This window comes from Staurois parvus, unplaced genomic scaffold (genome assembly GCF_062004578.1).
Source record: "Staurois parvus isolate SC_StPar_1 unplaced genomic scaffold, SC_StPar_1.0 ptg000544l, whole genome shotgun sequence".
Taxonomy (NCBI): Eukaryota; Metazoa; Chordata; class Amphibia; order Anura; family Ranidae; genus Staurois; species Staurois parvus.
The window spans coordinates 2423041-2439942 of NW_028318340.1; the positions used below are offsets into that span (position 1 = coordinate 2423041).

Here is a 16902-nt window from a genome sequence, read left to right on the forward strand (position 1 = left end):
GAGAGGGTGGAGTGATTTTAAAACATCGGGAACATTTGTTAAAATGAGGGGTGATTTGGTAATTGAGTTGGAGAATTGAAATGATTAAACAGATAAATAGAAATAGGCTGGTATACAGAAAGTCAAAGAGAAGTTAAGGCAGGAATGGAGATGGGTTTTTTAAGGGGGGGTGAAGAGGATGGGGGAGGGGGAATGAGGGAAAAGGGGGTGTATTTGATGTGATATTATTGTTATTTGTATTGTCTCTTTTTCTAAAGAAAATTAATAAAATATATAATAATCAAAAGTACTATTTGTCATTCAAAGGAAATTTTTGTTTGCTTTTACATTCAGTTTTGATAGCAATGCAATTTGCCAAATGAAAACTCTGTTGTACATATATAGTTAGAAATTTGTTTGAGAAGACTATTCCCTCCTTTTCCTTTTAATTTTCTTGTCACTATGGATGAAAATGAATATCGGTTTGACCCCGCTAATATATGAAAAATTGAACAAATGTTATTAAAACAAAAAATTCTGAACAAAATTCTAGTAGTGTATAGCTAGCTTTAGTCTATGAGGTAATATGTGGGCAACCCTCAGATATTTATGGAGATGAATAAGATACACACAGTAGCTCATTTTTTTGTTGTTAATTTTCTGTCAGACTCTTGTTGCTGTCTGTGACCCCATTAGGGAGAATCCCTCTCACTTTCTGTCCCTAGTGCCCTTGTCCCCACTTCTAGACACCCATACCAACAAAGAAGGTTGGGAATGGGGCAGGATGGCATAGACAACAATCAAAATATGGTCAGGATTCTAACCCTTTCTTGTTGTATTTAAAGTGTGGGGTTTTTTTGTCTGTCGCCTTTTAGAGACATTTGTTTCTACTTCCTGCCTGGACAGGAAGTGATGGGAAATCTCCCCAACATGGAAATAGATAGCCATAAAATCCAGTCTCAAACCCTTCTCCACTCTATCCAAAATTTGTTTTGGGGGGAGTTTTATTTAAATGTAATTAAGATTTTTCTTTTTTAAATAATTCTACTTTATAAAACAATTGTATTTGTTTTTATTTTAGAGAAAAATATAATGGCATAAAAAATGGCTCAGTTCTATTATAAAAGAAGCAACAGCTCTCCTTTTCAAGACCGGATTCCCCTGCGCATTGTACGTTCCGAATCTGAGCTCTCACCATATGAGAAAGCTTACCTGACCTCAGTTGAAAAAGGTGACTATGCCAGTGTGAAGCAAGCCCTGGACGAGGCAGAAATATATTTCAAAATCAATATTAATTGCATTGATCCCCTGGGAAGAACTGCGTTATTGATTGCCATTGAAAATGAGAATCTTGAGTTGATTGAGCTTTTGCTAAGTTACAATGTCTATGTTGGAGATGCTTTACTGCACGCCATACGAAAAGAAGTGGTCGGGGCGGTTGAATTGCTCTTAAACCACAAGAAGCCAAGCGGGGAAAAACAGGTAGGTTAATTATATCTTTATTGATTGTTTTTCATCATTACAACATTTTTTATTTTCTGTTATTTGTAAAAATGGACTTAACACAGTACCAATAAATCCAGTGCATTATTTGTTAAAGTTCCCCAATATTGTAGTTAAAGTATACACATTTTTTTTTGTTAAAAGCAATATATAGTGATTTTCTATATTCTCATTTGTTACTATGTTCAGCAATAAAATATAAAAACTATTGTGTTAATTTGAATGATTTCAATATTTTCTACAATATGTATATATTCTGAATGAAACTTATGTTCTATACACACAATTGACTGGGTCAGAGCAGTCACTCCTGCTATCCTGTCTCCTACCTACTCTGTTCAGACTGAGCAGTACTAAGTTTCAATGAAACAGAGAAAGCCTGAAAGCAGTTTGGTTGTTCTCTCTTTTAGGAAAACCCATATTGTTGTGTTATTCATGAGTGGTGGGTATACTGTATAGTAAATATTTATTATATACTGTACATAAAATATATAAATGGATATTTAAAAAATTATACACTATAAGTATTAGAACTGACCTAAAACCACCGTGTTCTCTTTTACAGCAGGGTTTGCTTCTTGCTACTCAGCAGTACTCACACACTGAAACTATTTATAGAGTCTAAAAAAAAAGTTCATCAAACCTTTTGTATTACAGTAAAACATTATTCTGCATTGTCAGACTCCAAAAACGCTGGCCAATTTTGTGGGTAAAATTGCTGGCTTTATGATATCCTAACAAAAATTATTTTGGGTGGCCTGAAAGGGTAAATACTGGCTGTATAGCAGTCCTAGTGCAATCCTAATTTCAGCACAGTTTGACAATTTTATGGGGCAAAACTATCCACCTTATACAATCCTTAATTATATGTTTGCTGGCCAGGTTGGTTAAATAATGGTTAGGTGGCAGTCCATGCAGAGTCTTAGGGTATCGCTCCAGATAAACCTCCTTAAGTCCATTGACTCTCACTGTTGGGTGCATTAGGAGAAAGAAAACAGCTTGTTCCAGCTCTATACAAACATACCAGGGAGGAACATTTTCAAACCACACACTAGCACGAGCCAGATACAAAGTCCAGGCCATGTCTGCAACATGTTTCACTCCATCCACTGGGCTTAGTTATTGCTTGTATCTGGCTTGTTCTAATGTGTGGTGGTTTAAAAATATTCCTTCCTAGGTAGCAGTCCAGGAGCAATTCTAGTTCCAGCAGAAGTATTGTTCATGGATTTTACTTATTGAACTGAACTGCTGTAGTTTAGGATTAGGCACCAGTTAGTATATACAGGAGTATACATACATATGCATAATATATCATTGGTTTTGTACCAATGATTATAACAGGGCTTCTTCAGACAATTATTTATAAAAGGATGTTTTGTTAGTGAGTATGAATATGAATACATTCTTATTTGTGTTACAGTTTATGGATTCAGTTGCGCTTCAAGAAGAGCAGTATTAGTGTTATGGAAAATCTGTGTTTATACATTTGCTATCTCTAATGTCTGCCTGCTTATATTTTATGTTCACAAAATATTGAAGTGGTTATCTGAGTAGCTTGAAAAGAACTTCACAAGCTACTTATGCTACATAATCATGACTATTAAAAAAGCAATAGAAATATGCTGTATGTACTATTGTTTTCAGCTTGTCTGTCTATAAGTATGAGATAGGTGTCAACATTTTTGTAATACTCAAAATAAAAACCACACCATATTGCCCACTTGACAAAGGATATATATCAGAGAAGTATACAACACAATTGAGATCTGGGCTAATATAGGTGGATGCCACCCACCTCTATTACGTTCCACCCAAAGGCTACCTCCCCTTCTTTGGAAGCTTTTGAGTAAAACATATTAGGGCTTGGTGGTGTCTATTCATGAGAACCTCTGATTCTGCCACTATTTGGATGCTGCACTTGTTTGACATATACTGTTTTGCAGGAGGTATCCTGTAGACTCCACAGCATGGAGTGCCCAGATGATATGGATATTTTTTATGAACTGTATCCAGACATTTTTACTGTGCCGTGTTGTAATGCCAGCATGCCACTGTTTGTTTACAGCTTGCATAGCACCATGAACTGCACCATGAACTGCCTTTTGTGCGATTGGTCTACTAACTTACTTCACACAGAGATTCTTCTGATGCTTGTGGATGAGAGTGTTGGTTAGAATGGCACCCTTAAAGTTGGCTAAAAAGATCACTGGTTTCATGCCACTGACTTGGCAAATTGGTGTTGGTTCTGGAACCTTGTAGGCTCATTAAAAAGATGGGAACCCCCAGCAACCTGGTGTAAAAGGGAAGGATTTGGATTTTCTAGAGCACTGGGCTGACTTTTTCATTGGGGTGAAATCTATATGCTAAATATGGTTTGCACCTAAATGGAAGGGGGTCTGCTGTGCTGGGGGAGAGGTTTACAGGAAGGTTGGAGGAGTATTTAAACTAGGATTGAGGGGGGGTGGGAGAAATAGATTATAATGGGGCAGACAGATCAGACAGGGGTCAGTCCTTATTGGTTAATGGCATATGGAAAGATGGGGGAGGGCTATGACAGGTGATAGAAAGCTTCCCATGTTACAAACAACCAATGGAATTGGTACTATTTGTACAAAAATAAAAAATATGCAAAATACGTGTGCAAAATGTGACAATGAAAGTGTATGTTCACCAATGCCAGAAGTCTGCCAAGCAAAAGAGGTAAGCTGGAAGCTTTGGTGCATGAAGAGAACTACAATTTAACTGGTATTGCTGAATCTTGGCTTCATTCTTCACATGACTGGGCTATTAATATTCCTGACTATGCTCTCTTTCGGAGAGACAGGGTAAAAAGGAAAGGTAGCAGTGTCTGTTTCTATGTGAGAAGTGATCTCAAAGTGAGTGTGAAAGAGGACCTAGTTGATCAAGAGTGTGATGAAGCTGAAGAATTATGTGTGGATTTGCACATGGGTGTGCATACTACAAAGGAAATCATTGGAGTTTGTTATAGGCCACCCAGTGTTGATGAGGAGGCGGAGAGTCAGCTCCTTGCACAGATCAAAAGGCCTGCAAGAGCTGGACAATGATAATAATGGTGGATTTTAACTACCCAGAAATTGACTGCAGCAATCGCACTGCAAGAAGAGTTAAAGGGCAAAAATGTATAAACCTATTACAAGACTTTCAAGACAAGAATGTCATGATACAGTTCACAGAGGCCCCAACTAGGAATGATGCTCTGCTGGACCTGGTAACCTCAAACTATGCTGAGTTTATTACTAATGTTAGTATAAAAGAACATCTGGGTAGCAGTGACTATACCATGATTTCATGTAATGTTAACTGTAAACAACAAACACATACAGGAAAGATAAAAACACTCCACTTTAAGAGAGCAAATTTTCCAAGGATGAGGGCTGCTTTCCAAGACTGGGAGGGAATATTGGCATTGGTGAACATTGAACAGAAATGTGAATTCTTTAAAAAGACTGTATGCAAACACACTTCAAAATATATTTCTATGGGCAACAAGTGTAAAATTCAAAAAATAAAAGCTTAGGGACAAAGTTAAAAAAATATATAAATAATAAGGACAGGGTTTTTAAAAAAAATAAAATGAAAGAACGATATCATCGTTTAAATGTTACAAAGAATATAACAGAATATGTAAAAAGGAAATCAAGGCCGCAAAAATTGAAAACGAGCAACAGATTGCAAAAAGACAGCAGGACAAACCCCCCAAAATACTTCAAATACATTAATAGTAAAAAGGTCAGGTCTGAGCATGTAGGCCCTTTACAAAATATAGAGTGTGTGACTGGGGACAAAAACAATTACATTTATCATAAGCAAATTTATTAATTAAATACCTTCTTCAGCTCTGTGTATACAAATGAACATGGTGGAGCTCATGTCAATAATTTATTAAACAGAATAAAAGTGAATAAAGCACCTGGACTGGATGGCATACACCCACGGGTCCTAAAAGAATTGAGCTCTGTCATTTCAAAGCCATTGTTTCTAATTTTTAGGGACTCTATAATGACTGATATAGTACCACTGGATTGGCGTAAGGCCAATGTGGTGCCAATATTTAAAAAGGGGGGAAAATCTTTACCAAGTAATTATAGACCTGTTAGTTTAACTTCTATAGTTGGGAAGATACTGGAGAGTTTAATAAAAGACCAAATAGATAAGTTCTTGCTGGAAAAAAATATTTTAAGCAACAGACAGCATGAATTCATGAAAGACAGAAGTTGTCAAACAAATCTGATATTTTTTTTTTATGAGGAAGTGAGCAAAACCTTGGACAGAGGGGTGGCGGTGGACGTGGTATACTTGGACAGAGGGGTGGCGGTGGACGTGGTATACTTGGACAGAGGGGTGACGGTGGACGTGGTATACTTGGATTTTGCAACAGCGTTTGACACAGTTCCCCACACACGGCTAATGTGTGAGGTATAGTCTACAGGCTTGGAAAAATCAGTTTGTAAATGGATAGAGAACTGGCTAAAAGATTGTATTCAGAGAGTAGTGGTTAATGATTCATACTCTGAATGGTCTAGGGTTGTCAGTGGTGTACTCCAAGGTTCAGTGTTGGGACCCTTAATTTTTAGTATGTTTATAAACAATATAGGGTCTGGGATTAAAAATACCATATCAGTAGCTGCAGATGACACCAAGCTGTGCAGTGGAATAACATCCTTACAGGATATCTCCAACTTACAAGCTGACCTCAATGCATTGTTTAATTGGGCAACTATGTGGCAAATGAGGTTTAATGTTGATAAATGTAAGGTTCTGCACTTGGGGGCTAAGAATATGTATGCATCATACATACTAGGGGGGGTACAACTGGGGGAATCAATGGTGGAGAAGGATCTGGGGGTTCTGGTAGATCACAAGCTTAATAATGGCATGCAATGCCAAGCTGCGGTTTCCAAAGCGAGCAAAATCCTCTCTTGTAGTAAAAGAGGTATAGACTCCAGAGAGAGAGATATCATATTACCCGGTACAAATCATTAGTAAGACCTCATCTGGAATATGCAGTTCAGTTTTGGGCATCAATTCACAAAAAGGATATTGGGAAACTGGAGAAAGTACAGAGAAGGGCAACCAAACTGATAAGAAGCATGGAGGAGCTCAGCTATGAGGAAAGATTAGAGGAACTGAATTTATTCTCTCTTGAGAAGAGGAGATTAAGGGGGATATGATCAACATGTATAAATACATCAGTGGTTCATATAGGTCATCACAGAGGACAAGGGGGCATGCTTTACATCTGGAGGAAAAGTGATTTAATCTCCAAATATGGAAAGGTTTCTTCACAGTAAGAGCTGTGAAAATGTGGAATAGACTCCCTCAAGAGCTGGTTCTGTCCAGCTCAGTAGATTGCTTTGAAAAAGGCATGGATCCTTTTCTAGATACACATAATATAACTGGATACTAACATTTCTAGGTAAAGTTGATCCAGGGAATATCTGATTGCCTCTTGGGGGATCCAGAAGGAATTTTTCCCCTGCAGGAGCATATTGGTTCATGATTTGATGAGGTTTTTTGCCTTCCTGTGAATCAACTCTGAGTATAGGATTATAAAAATTATTTTTTTCCCTTTTATGGCTCTACTAGATGGACTTGTGTCTTTTTTTAGCCAGGTATGTAATTATGAAACCTCTGGAGGAACCCTAGGGTTCCATGGAACCCTGGTTAAGAATAGCTGGTGTAAGGTGTTACATCCCTATAATTATATTACATCAGTTTATAATTATTTTACATCACTCTATTTGAATAAGTGTGTAGTAGATACCTTGCATATAGAGTCCCCTATGTAGAAACATTGCTTTGAGGTATGGACTTATGGATAATTTATGGAATATTGAATATTGACCTGCAATACTCAGAGTTTTGTGTCACACACAGGACTCTTATTCCATCCTAATAATAATTTTAGAAAGCGAAGATCTTTCTTCAAAGTTGTTTGAATTTTTTTTGTATTTGCAAAATATCCAGAACACAGATTTACCAGTTTATTATCCATCCATAGGCAGATGTGAAACAAAAAATCTGATAATTCTTTAAAATTTTGATAAAGATTTATTTTTCATATAAAATACAATATAAAAGGTACTTCAGACTTTGAAACAACTATATACACCAGTCATGCTGACTACTATGAGCACTCACCTAATATTGACTAGATCCCAATTTTGCTGCCAAAACAGCCCTTACCTGTCGAGGCATGGATGCCACTAGACCTCTGAATGTATGCTGCGGTAACTGGAACAAAGTCATCTGTAGCAGATCCTTTAAGTCCTGTAAGTTGAGAGGTGGGATCTCCATGGATCAGACTTGTTTTTCCAGCACATCCCACACATGCAAAATTGAATTGAGATCTGTAAAATTCCGAGTCCAAATCAACGCAAACTAATTTTTGTGTTTCTCAAGCCATTCCTGGACAATTTTTTGAGTGTGTGAGTGCATTACCCTGCTAAAAGAGGCCACTGCTATCAGGGAGTACCATTTAAAAAAGGGGTGTACTTGGTCAGCGATATTTAGGTAGGTGGTACGTGTCAAACAACATCCATATGAATGGCAGGACCCAAGGTTTCCCATCAGAACACTGCCCAAAGCATCACACTGCCAACTGGCTTTCCTTCTTCCCATATTGCATCCTGGTGCTATCTCCTCCCCTGGTAAGTGACACACACTCACCTGGCCATCCGCATGATGTAAAAGAAAATGTAATTCATCAGACCAGGCCACCTTCTTCCATTGCTTTGTGGTCCAATTCTGATGCTCACGAGGCCTTTGTAGGTACTTTTGACTGTGGCCATGAGTCAGAATGGGATTTTTGACTGTGCATCCCCATACACAACAAATTGCAATGCGCATCTTTTCTGCTTTCAACACACCAACTTTAGGGACAAAATCTTTACTTGCTGCTTAACATATCCCACTAACTTTCAGACGCCATTGTAACAAAAAAATCAATGTTATTCGTTAACTGGTCAGTGGTCATAAAGTTATGGCTGATTGGTGTATATCAGCTATTGATAGAAATAATAAAATTTGTGTTTTTATTAATACTTTTATTTTGTACCTTTATTTGTCCAGATCTAATTTCTATTGTATAGTGCAATATATTTTCTGTCCATGCCTAATGCAGGATATATATAAATGCTACATGATAATGGACTGATTTACACAGTAACAGTAAAAGAGGAGGCATTTGCACTGTCTAGTCTCACCCTTCTTTCACTCTCTACTGGTTGGTCCAGGACAATTCATGGTCTCCAAGTCTCCATGGTGACTTAAAAACCCTCATTAAGCTCCATGTACACTGCAGCTGATAAACTTACATTTAGGAGCTTTTCTGCGTTTTTTTCAGCAGCCCCTGAACTCTCCCTAATATTTTCCTATGTGTCCATGTACACTATGTTGTTTACAGTCGTTTACAGGTAGTTGAGTTTACAGTAGTTTTTTTGAACGCACCAAACTTGCATTCAGGAGTAGATTTTATCAGCGCTTCAAACGCAAAACGCCTTTTTTTTTTTTTTTAAACTCTTCTATTTCCAGATGCTGTCCAGAGCCTTTTTACATCATGAAAAATGCATGCAAAATGTTTTCCTGGTACTCAAATGGACCTGGTACACTATACTTTGAGGTTTTGCATGAAAGAAAATATGTTAGACACTGCTGCAATAATTTCTGCACAGAAACGAGCTGGAACACATCCAAACAGAGGCTGATTGACAACTCTTGGGGCCCCCGGGCAATAGGGGATCATGGGGCCCCTGTGTCCTTGCCCAAACTCAAAAAAACCTATGAATAAGGTACCAGGGGCATCTCATGGGGCCCCCTACTGACCCCGGGCCCTCGGGCAGTGCCCGAGTTTCCAAATGGTCAGTCCGCCCCTGCATCCAAACACCACAAAAAAAAAAACACAACTAATCTCAACAAATACTGGTCTCTCTGCTTCTGCTGTCTCTATTTCTCTCAAAATGTCTGAAATAGTAAATTTTTTTGCTGTTTTTCAGTGCATTCTGGGCATTTTGGAAGGTCTCCGGAGGTTATCTTTAAAAAACTCTTCTGAACACAATTGCTCATAAACATGGTATGCAAATGCGGCTAAACAGACGTTTTTTAACCTACGTTTTCCAACAGTCCGTTTACATCGTTCAGAAGTGTTTTCCAAGCGTCCCGTGTACATGGAGCCTTAGTCTCATGGACTGCAATTTCTCCAGCCACCACTAGGACTGTGTATATCTGTGTGTACTAGGAGCCTCAGTATGAATCTGTGTATGCCAGCAGCCTTAGAGTTTGCTGGCAGGACTAATTTGTCAGGAGCCTAATGTCTTCTTTGTGAATGTGAATCATTGACGTGCAATGGTGCATAGCTATAAATATGTGCATCTAAGGCCTTTGAATGTATGACCAAGGCAGTTGGTACACTATGCATCAGTCATATGTATGAGCACAGGGGAACCTACATCACAGTTGCATGTGCTTGCATGCAAGGTACAGTATGCATTAGTTATACATGTGTGTTGCATGCAGAGGACACTATGGAGTTGATTTACTAAAAGTAAATAGATTGTTCACTTTGTAAGTCCATAGTCAAAATGCTGCTTGTTTTATTCTTCTTGCACTTGATTGGGTATTCTTTGTAAGTGAGGTTTCACCGCATTCACTAAGCTCCGGGGATAATTCCCTTGCAGAGTAAAGCTGTGCTTGCAAAGTGAACAGTCTATTTCCCCTTAGTTAATCAACTCCTATTCATCTGTTAGGCCATGTACATGGGACACTTCTGAACGATGGAAACTGACTGCTTTAAAATGTAGGTTAAAAAACATCTGTTTAGCCACGTTTGCATAACGCGTTTATGTGCATTTGCGTTTAGAAGCGTTTTTTAAAGATAAGCACAGGAGAACCTCCCAAATGCCCAGAATGCACTGAAAAGTGGTAAATTATTAACTATTTCAGACTCTTTCAGAGAAATACAGAGAGTAGAAGCAGAGACAGCAGTATGTGTTGAGATAATTAGGTGTAAGTTGCTCATTACCATTTCTCTTGTTTCCAAGGGTGGAAGAGGTCTGAGGTGTGAATTGGTCATTACAACCTGTGACAAGCTTGGTAGGAACATCCTGTGTTCAGTGTTTTGTCCATCTGAGTACCCTGAAACCGCTTTGCATGCATTTTTTATGATGAAAAAGGGCTCTGGACAGCATTGGGAACTGGAAGAGTTAAAAAAAAATTCCAAATGCGATTTGCCGTGTTTACAAGCGTTTCACGTTTGAAATGCTGACAAATTCGACTGCTGAACGCAAGTTTTATGTGTTAAAAAAACGACTGTAAACTCAAATGCCTGTAAACGACTGTAAATGACATAGTGTACACGGACATAGGAAAACATTAGGGTGAGTTCAGGGACTGCTGAAAAAAATGCTGAACATCTCCTAAACGTGAGTTTAACAGCTGTAGTGTACATGAGCGAACTGTTGGCGCTTTATAAATACTGTATTATAATAATAATAATGAGCCCTTACATGTGTGAATGCAGAGTACAGTGTGCATCAGGCATAATGTTTATGTGTAATGCATGTGCATGCAGGTAGCATTATGCATCGTGTGTGTGTATGCGGCACTATACATTAGTTACATATCTGTGAGAGAGGATGTACGGATCTATAATGTCCGTGCGTCACTAACTTGTTTGTTTGTTTATTTTGTAGTAAAGTGTGTGTAAATGTCTGAAAAATGGGACAATGGACCATGATTAGTCTGACCCTGTTTTATTAATATGTATTGGAACAGTGCTAGGCCCAGCCACTGTGTTAGAAGAGGCACACAAGGTGCTCACGGGTGCTGATTTAGGTGTTCCAGAATGTCTGGTCTGTGTAATGAAAACTGCTTTTTCATTTCCCCCCAGGTTTTGTAATGCCCAGATTAGGTTCTGGAGTCCAGAGGCTTCAAAGAGCTTTGGGAGGGAAGAAACCTGTACCTCTTCATCCAGGTTTTACCAGAGATTAGCAGGCTGTGTGTGCAGGTGTGCACACCCTTTATAGTCATGAGTCTGACCATAGTTCAGGGTTGCACCTGAGAATTATGAGGTCCCCTGATCAGGCCAGGTAATTGGCTAGAGAGCTGCAAGAATGCAGAGAGAGCCAGGAGAGCTGTGATAGCTGAGAGAGAGAGAGAGGTACCAAGTTGTACGTGAGCACATTGGTGTTGTCTAACGGTCTGTGACACCAGATCAAAGGCCTAGGGTTGAGGTCTGAGCAGTGGCACTGCAAGAGTGAGCCAAAAGGCTAATGTCATTTGCAATTGCATGTGAAGTGCTGGTGGAAACCCCTGCAAAGGCAACAATTTGTTTTATTGTAACTTTTTACTTTCTCCTTTAAATTAAAGTGGGCCAACAAACCCTAAACAGTATTTTATCGCTGGACTGAACTCAGTGGTAACCACTAGACTTGAGTAAAACCCCATTTGTAAGTATGTGGAAACATCTGGAGTAAATAACACTGGTGACCGCAGTGGTATATTTTTGAAATGTGCAATGTATGGCAGGCACACAGGCATTGGGCCCACTGTGCTTTCACACATTTCACAACTTGTAGGCAAATCCAAAATTCCAATTAAATATTATAATGCCTGACTATGCCCTGTTCTGTGTCTGAGTGAGTAGTGAGGCACTGCAACTGCATCTTCCACTGCCTGATGCATCACAAATGAGTTGACAGATTGTGTATGTCAATAGAAGAGAGGGTTTTGACCTTACACTGGGAGCAGGTACAGATGGCACACTGGGGGGACTGCCTGTTGACATCAGTCTAACCACATATGGCAATTGAGACAGAAGCTCACCACCATTGTGACCACATGTAGTCTGAAGTTGGGATTTAGCTGCAATTCAAAGGCTTAATAGTGATGAACAGACTGAGCTGCCTGTATATTATGATGCTTGTGGTCAGCCTACAATGTACACGCACCATCAACCAACCACTCAGATTCTGGCTGGGAAAAAAAGGAAAAAGATTGGATAAAGTAAAGGTTCACAGAGGTCTATTCAGATGTCTGTCAGCCACCATTGTTTAGGCAAGAGATGCAAGAGACATCTCCCTCACTCTGTTGTGTGCAGCTCGGGAGTCAGAAGTATCCATCAGCCATATCCTCAGACTAGCATGCAGCTTTAACATCATCCCCAGCCCTCTCTGCAGCCTTTGTAGGTGTCCCATCTTCTAATGTTGTGCACTGGCCCCTCCAATGTAACTCCATGGATGCTGACAGCTGTGGCTTAGCATGTCATTCGTTGTTGGTCGAATGCAGCACCTCAAAACTTAGCATCCTACTAGGGTTTGTTCTGCTTTAAAACCACACTGGCAATGAGCAAATCTTAATATATAGTTATAATACATTTTATAATGCTAGGGCTTTGGACTCCACATCCACTATTCACGATGACAAGCTGCATGCACAGCATTTTCTTTTTCTCAAAGAAAGGGGCCAAACCTATGACTTAACAATACTGCCAATGCTTTCAGAAGCTCTCCAGATCCATTGGCTGTATTTTGCTTGCTGCCAGCTTTTTCAGCTGGCTCCTATAGGAGTTAGACAAAAAATGGAAACACTACATGATTTGCAGGTGTGAAAGTGATAATATGTTTCATGTTGAAAGCTTCCGCTGTGTGATGAGACACCTAGCTAACAGGTGGGAAGCCTCACTTTCATCAGTCACTGCGTGCGCTGCTATTAATACAGAGTCATATCAGAGCTTACTGAATTTCAAAGAGGGCAAATTGTTGGTGCCCACTTAGCTGGTGCCTCTGTGACTGAAGTTGCCAATTTATTTGCCGTGTCATGAAGTACAGTATCAAAGGTTATGACGGCTTCTACAATTTCCAAGAAAATGTCATCTGACAAGCATAAGCGCAGGTGGCATGGTCAACTGACCGAAAGAGACAAAAGGACATTGCGCAGAATTTTGACCTGGAATAAGAAAACAACTGCTGCAAAAGTGACTGTAGAGCTCAATCTCGGTCCTGTGAAGATTTTAGCAGCCAGACCTCCTAGAATTTTAAATTATTTCTCCTGCATTAGGTAGACATTTGTGCAAAATTCTGTGCATTCCTGCAATGCACAAAGACACACCGCCATTTTGCAGGTGTGCAGTGGTTTCCATTAAGTCTCAACGGTACAACCACACACTTTGCATTTGCACTCATTCACCAGACAAAATACATGCATTTTGGTGCAACACAATTTTAAAGAGTTTTGGGTCCCCCTAAGCTCTGCACAGCCAAGCAACAGGCATTTTCACTCTTGCATCCAAGTCAGTAATCAGTCCATTAGCTTGGTTTTTGTTATTTTACTAGGGGTTAACAACTTGGATGGGGTCTAGGGGTATGTGGGAACTGGAACAACTTGGAGGACAAACCTCTTAAGTACAAAAAGCAGAAACATTCGATCATCACACAGTCTTTTCTAGGAGCACTTAGTCCCCTTAAATGAACCTTCTTCAGACCCCAAATGAAAATCTCCTCATCCACCTGGCTGTCATAAAGAATATCGCAGGCAAGGGATTCCAAGAGGAATGGGAATGCTGTCTCAGAGAGAACTAGTTGGGTACAGCACCTGACTGCCCTCTCTCTTGTTGGCCAAGGGGATGTAGAGGTACTCACACTGTCCTTTTCCTGTAGCTGTAAAGGTGACACTGCTTTCAGGCCTAACGCTGGGCTGGCTTCTTTTCTGCTGACAGGCTGTCCTTTCCTATAGACTGTAGCGGGGCAGCACAGTGGCTAAATGGTTAGCACATCCGCCTGGCAGCACTAGGGTTGTTTGTTTTAAACCCAACCACGGCATCACCTGCCTGGATTTTGCATGTTCTGCATGTGCCTACATGGGTTTCCTCTGTGGATTCCTGTTTCCTCCCACACTCCAAAGACATGCTGGTAGGTTAATAGGCTCCTGTCTAATTTCGCCCTAGTATGTGTATGTATGAATGTAAGTTAGTGACCTTAGACTGTACGCTCCTTGAAGGTTGGAGACTGATGAGGATGTACAATATATATGTGAATTGACAGTGCTATCTAAGTACCTGTAATACATAGAGTGGAGGTCCCTCTTTCCAGCTCCCAGTCTGTAGGTTGACCCCTCTCCCAGGCTCCACACCAGAAGCGCTTATTCCACTAGACTCCCCTGCTGGTCAGGCTCTCTTATATTTGTGGGTTGGTCTCCCACACTGCCAAGCCTCCCCACTGGCTTCTAGAAACTTCTCTAAGTCTCTAGAGCAGGGGGAGGTACCAGAGGACTGACCTGTAGAGCCCTCCAGCTGTAACCTAAAGTAACCTTGCTGACTCCCAGGATTCTAGCAAGCCTCTAACTATACACAAAAAAGCTTTCTACACTGGAGGGTGTAACACATTTACATTTATTTGTACTAAATTCAGTTTTTTGTTTTTCCATTTTTCTTGTATACTACAAAACAAAATAAATTGCTGAACACTGCTAAAGTGTTGGGGTTTGGCTTGAAGAAAAGGTGGTAACCCTATTTCATAGACATGTGTGGGGTAGGGGTGTTAAGTAGGGATGCACCAATACCATTTTTTGATTGGAGAGTATGAGTACCAATACTTTCGGTAAAGTATTTGCCAATACCGAGTATTGATTTTTTATGGTCCGATTTGCCTCAATAAAAAATGTATGGACGCAAAATTGCATGCGATTTTAACCGAAATGCTATTCTTGTCCAAATCGCATGCAGTCTCACCACTGCTCCTCTGTGAACCCAGGCTTGTCATAACCTGAGTTCACACAGGAGATGTGCGGGAAACCTCTCTATACCTATCCCATGCTGAGCGGAGAGTAGGAGAGAAGGGGGTGTGGGGATTTATACCTTGGTGTCAACCATCGGAGGATGGAGGCAGATGCTCCAGATTCTCAGCTGTAGGAGAGGAGAGAAAGCCACAGGGATGCAAAATTCACAAGACTTTCTTTCCTCTTCTTTTAGGGATGACAGTACAGGATAAATTACTTTTGATTGGTCAGCACCGTCAAAGTGCTGACCAATCAGAAGCCAACTAGCCTGTACTGTTATCCCTGCAAGGAGAGGAGAGAAAGCTGCGGGGTTTTCAAATCCCTGTGGCTTTCTCTTTTCTCCTATAGCTGAGAATCCAGACAGAAGGTCAGGAGTTATGCAGCCTCATTGGACAATCAGGGGAGAATGAAAAATCCTGATCCTAACTTCTCTGATCCTCCCCTTTTTCCAGTGTCCCCCTCTTATCTCCTGATAAGTCATATCTTGTGTGGAGTCCCTCTGCACATGCTCAGTTTGGTGTGTATTGCTAGAGAGGTGTTTTTTTTTTCTTGGGAGAGTGCATGTGATCAGCACAGAGCCAATCAGCACTGTCCAGACAGAGGTCCTGCATCCTCCTACAGCAGATTGAAAACTCCTCCTACAAGCTTTAACCAGTGCTCTGCTGGACACTGATAGAAGTCACAAGACTGCTCTATTTAGCAGTTTATATTTACTATAATAATTGCATTTCCATGTTCTGTGTACTGTGGGAGAGCAGATATAGTGAATGCAGGGTCCTGGATTTAGTAACACTTTAAATGGCTTGCTGAAACAGGAACTCAAAAGTCTATGTGGAGACAAAACTGGCGTTTTTTGTAAACTTCTCCCAATATATTTATGGATGCTGTTAAAATTGCCTATACTGTATGAGGTCACTTGTGTGTCATGTTTAGTGAGTTTTTAATCTAACATTTCTAATCTCCGCTTTCATGTCACAGAAATTGTTTCTGTCATATTTAAATTGTGTTTTCTGTTGGCAAAACAGATTTGGCTTTAATTGCATGACATCTAAAACTGTGCATATTATTTAGCTAAAGTTTGCTCCAATATAGAATTTGTTTATTTTATGAAATCACAGGCTAGAGCAAGTGAAAAGCAAAAAAATCTAAAATAGGCTTTTGGGCTAGAACCAGAAGGCTTGGTGTAATAACTGCAGCTCCTTTCATTTCAACAGTTTTTTTTGTTTAATAAATTCAATTAAATATTTAATAAAACCGCCTATGCTGCTTCTCAAGCCCCTAAATGAGTGTAGCTTATTTAAAATATTTTTTTTATTAAAAAAACTGGTGTAGTTGGGATATGGTTTGTTCGTGTACTTTCTGAAAAAGTATAACAAGCTTTAAACATATGTAAACTTTAGGATTAGTACACAATGCAAATTCTGTTTACATATAAGAACTACTAGTGCCTCTTGAGGGTACTAGTATAGTATACGTACGTATAGTGAAGGAAGACCGAGGGCTGGGCCCACAGATTCAGAGGGTACATGATGCCACACAGACACAGACAGCGGTTCTTTTAAAACAATTACGTTTACTGAACAGTTATAGTGATCATGTAGTTGAGCATACATAAACAGAATGATAGCA

At 39.8% G+C, this 16902-nt stretch overlaps 1 protein-coding gene across 3 annotated transcripts in view; it reads left to right on the forward strand.

The window, feature by feature from the left end:
* The window catches only part of TRPC4 (transient receptor potential cation channel subfamily C member 4), a 256992-nt gene that overhangs the window by 115426 nt on the left and 124664 nt on the right, over nt 1-16902 (forward strand). For all 3 annotated transcript variants that reach the window (XM_089690825.1, XM_089690823.1, XM_089690824.1), the window contains exon 2: nt 1061-1461. In XM_089690825.1, the coding sequence (XP_089546951.1) occupies nt 1084-1461 (378 nt within the window). In that variant the 5' untranslated portion in view covers nt 1061-1083. The remainder of the gene's footprint in view (nt 1-1060; nt 1462-16902) is intronic.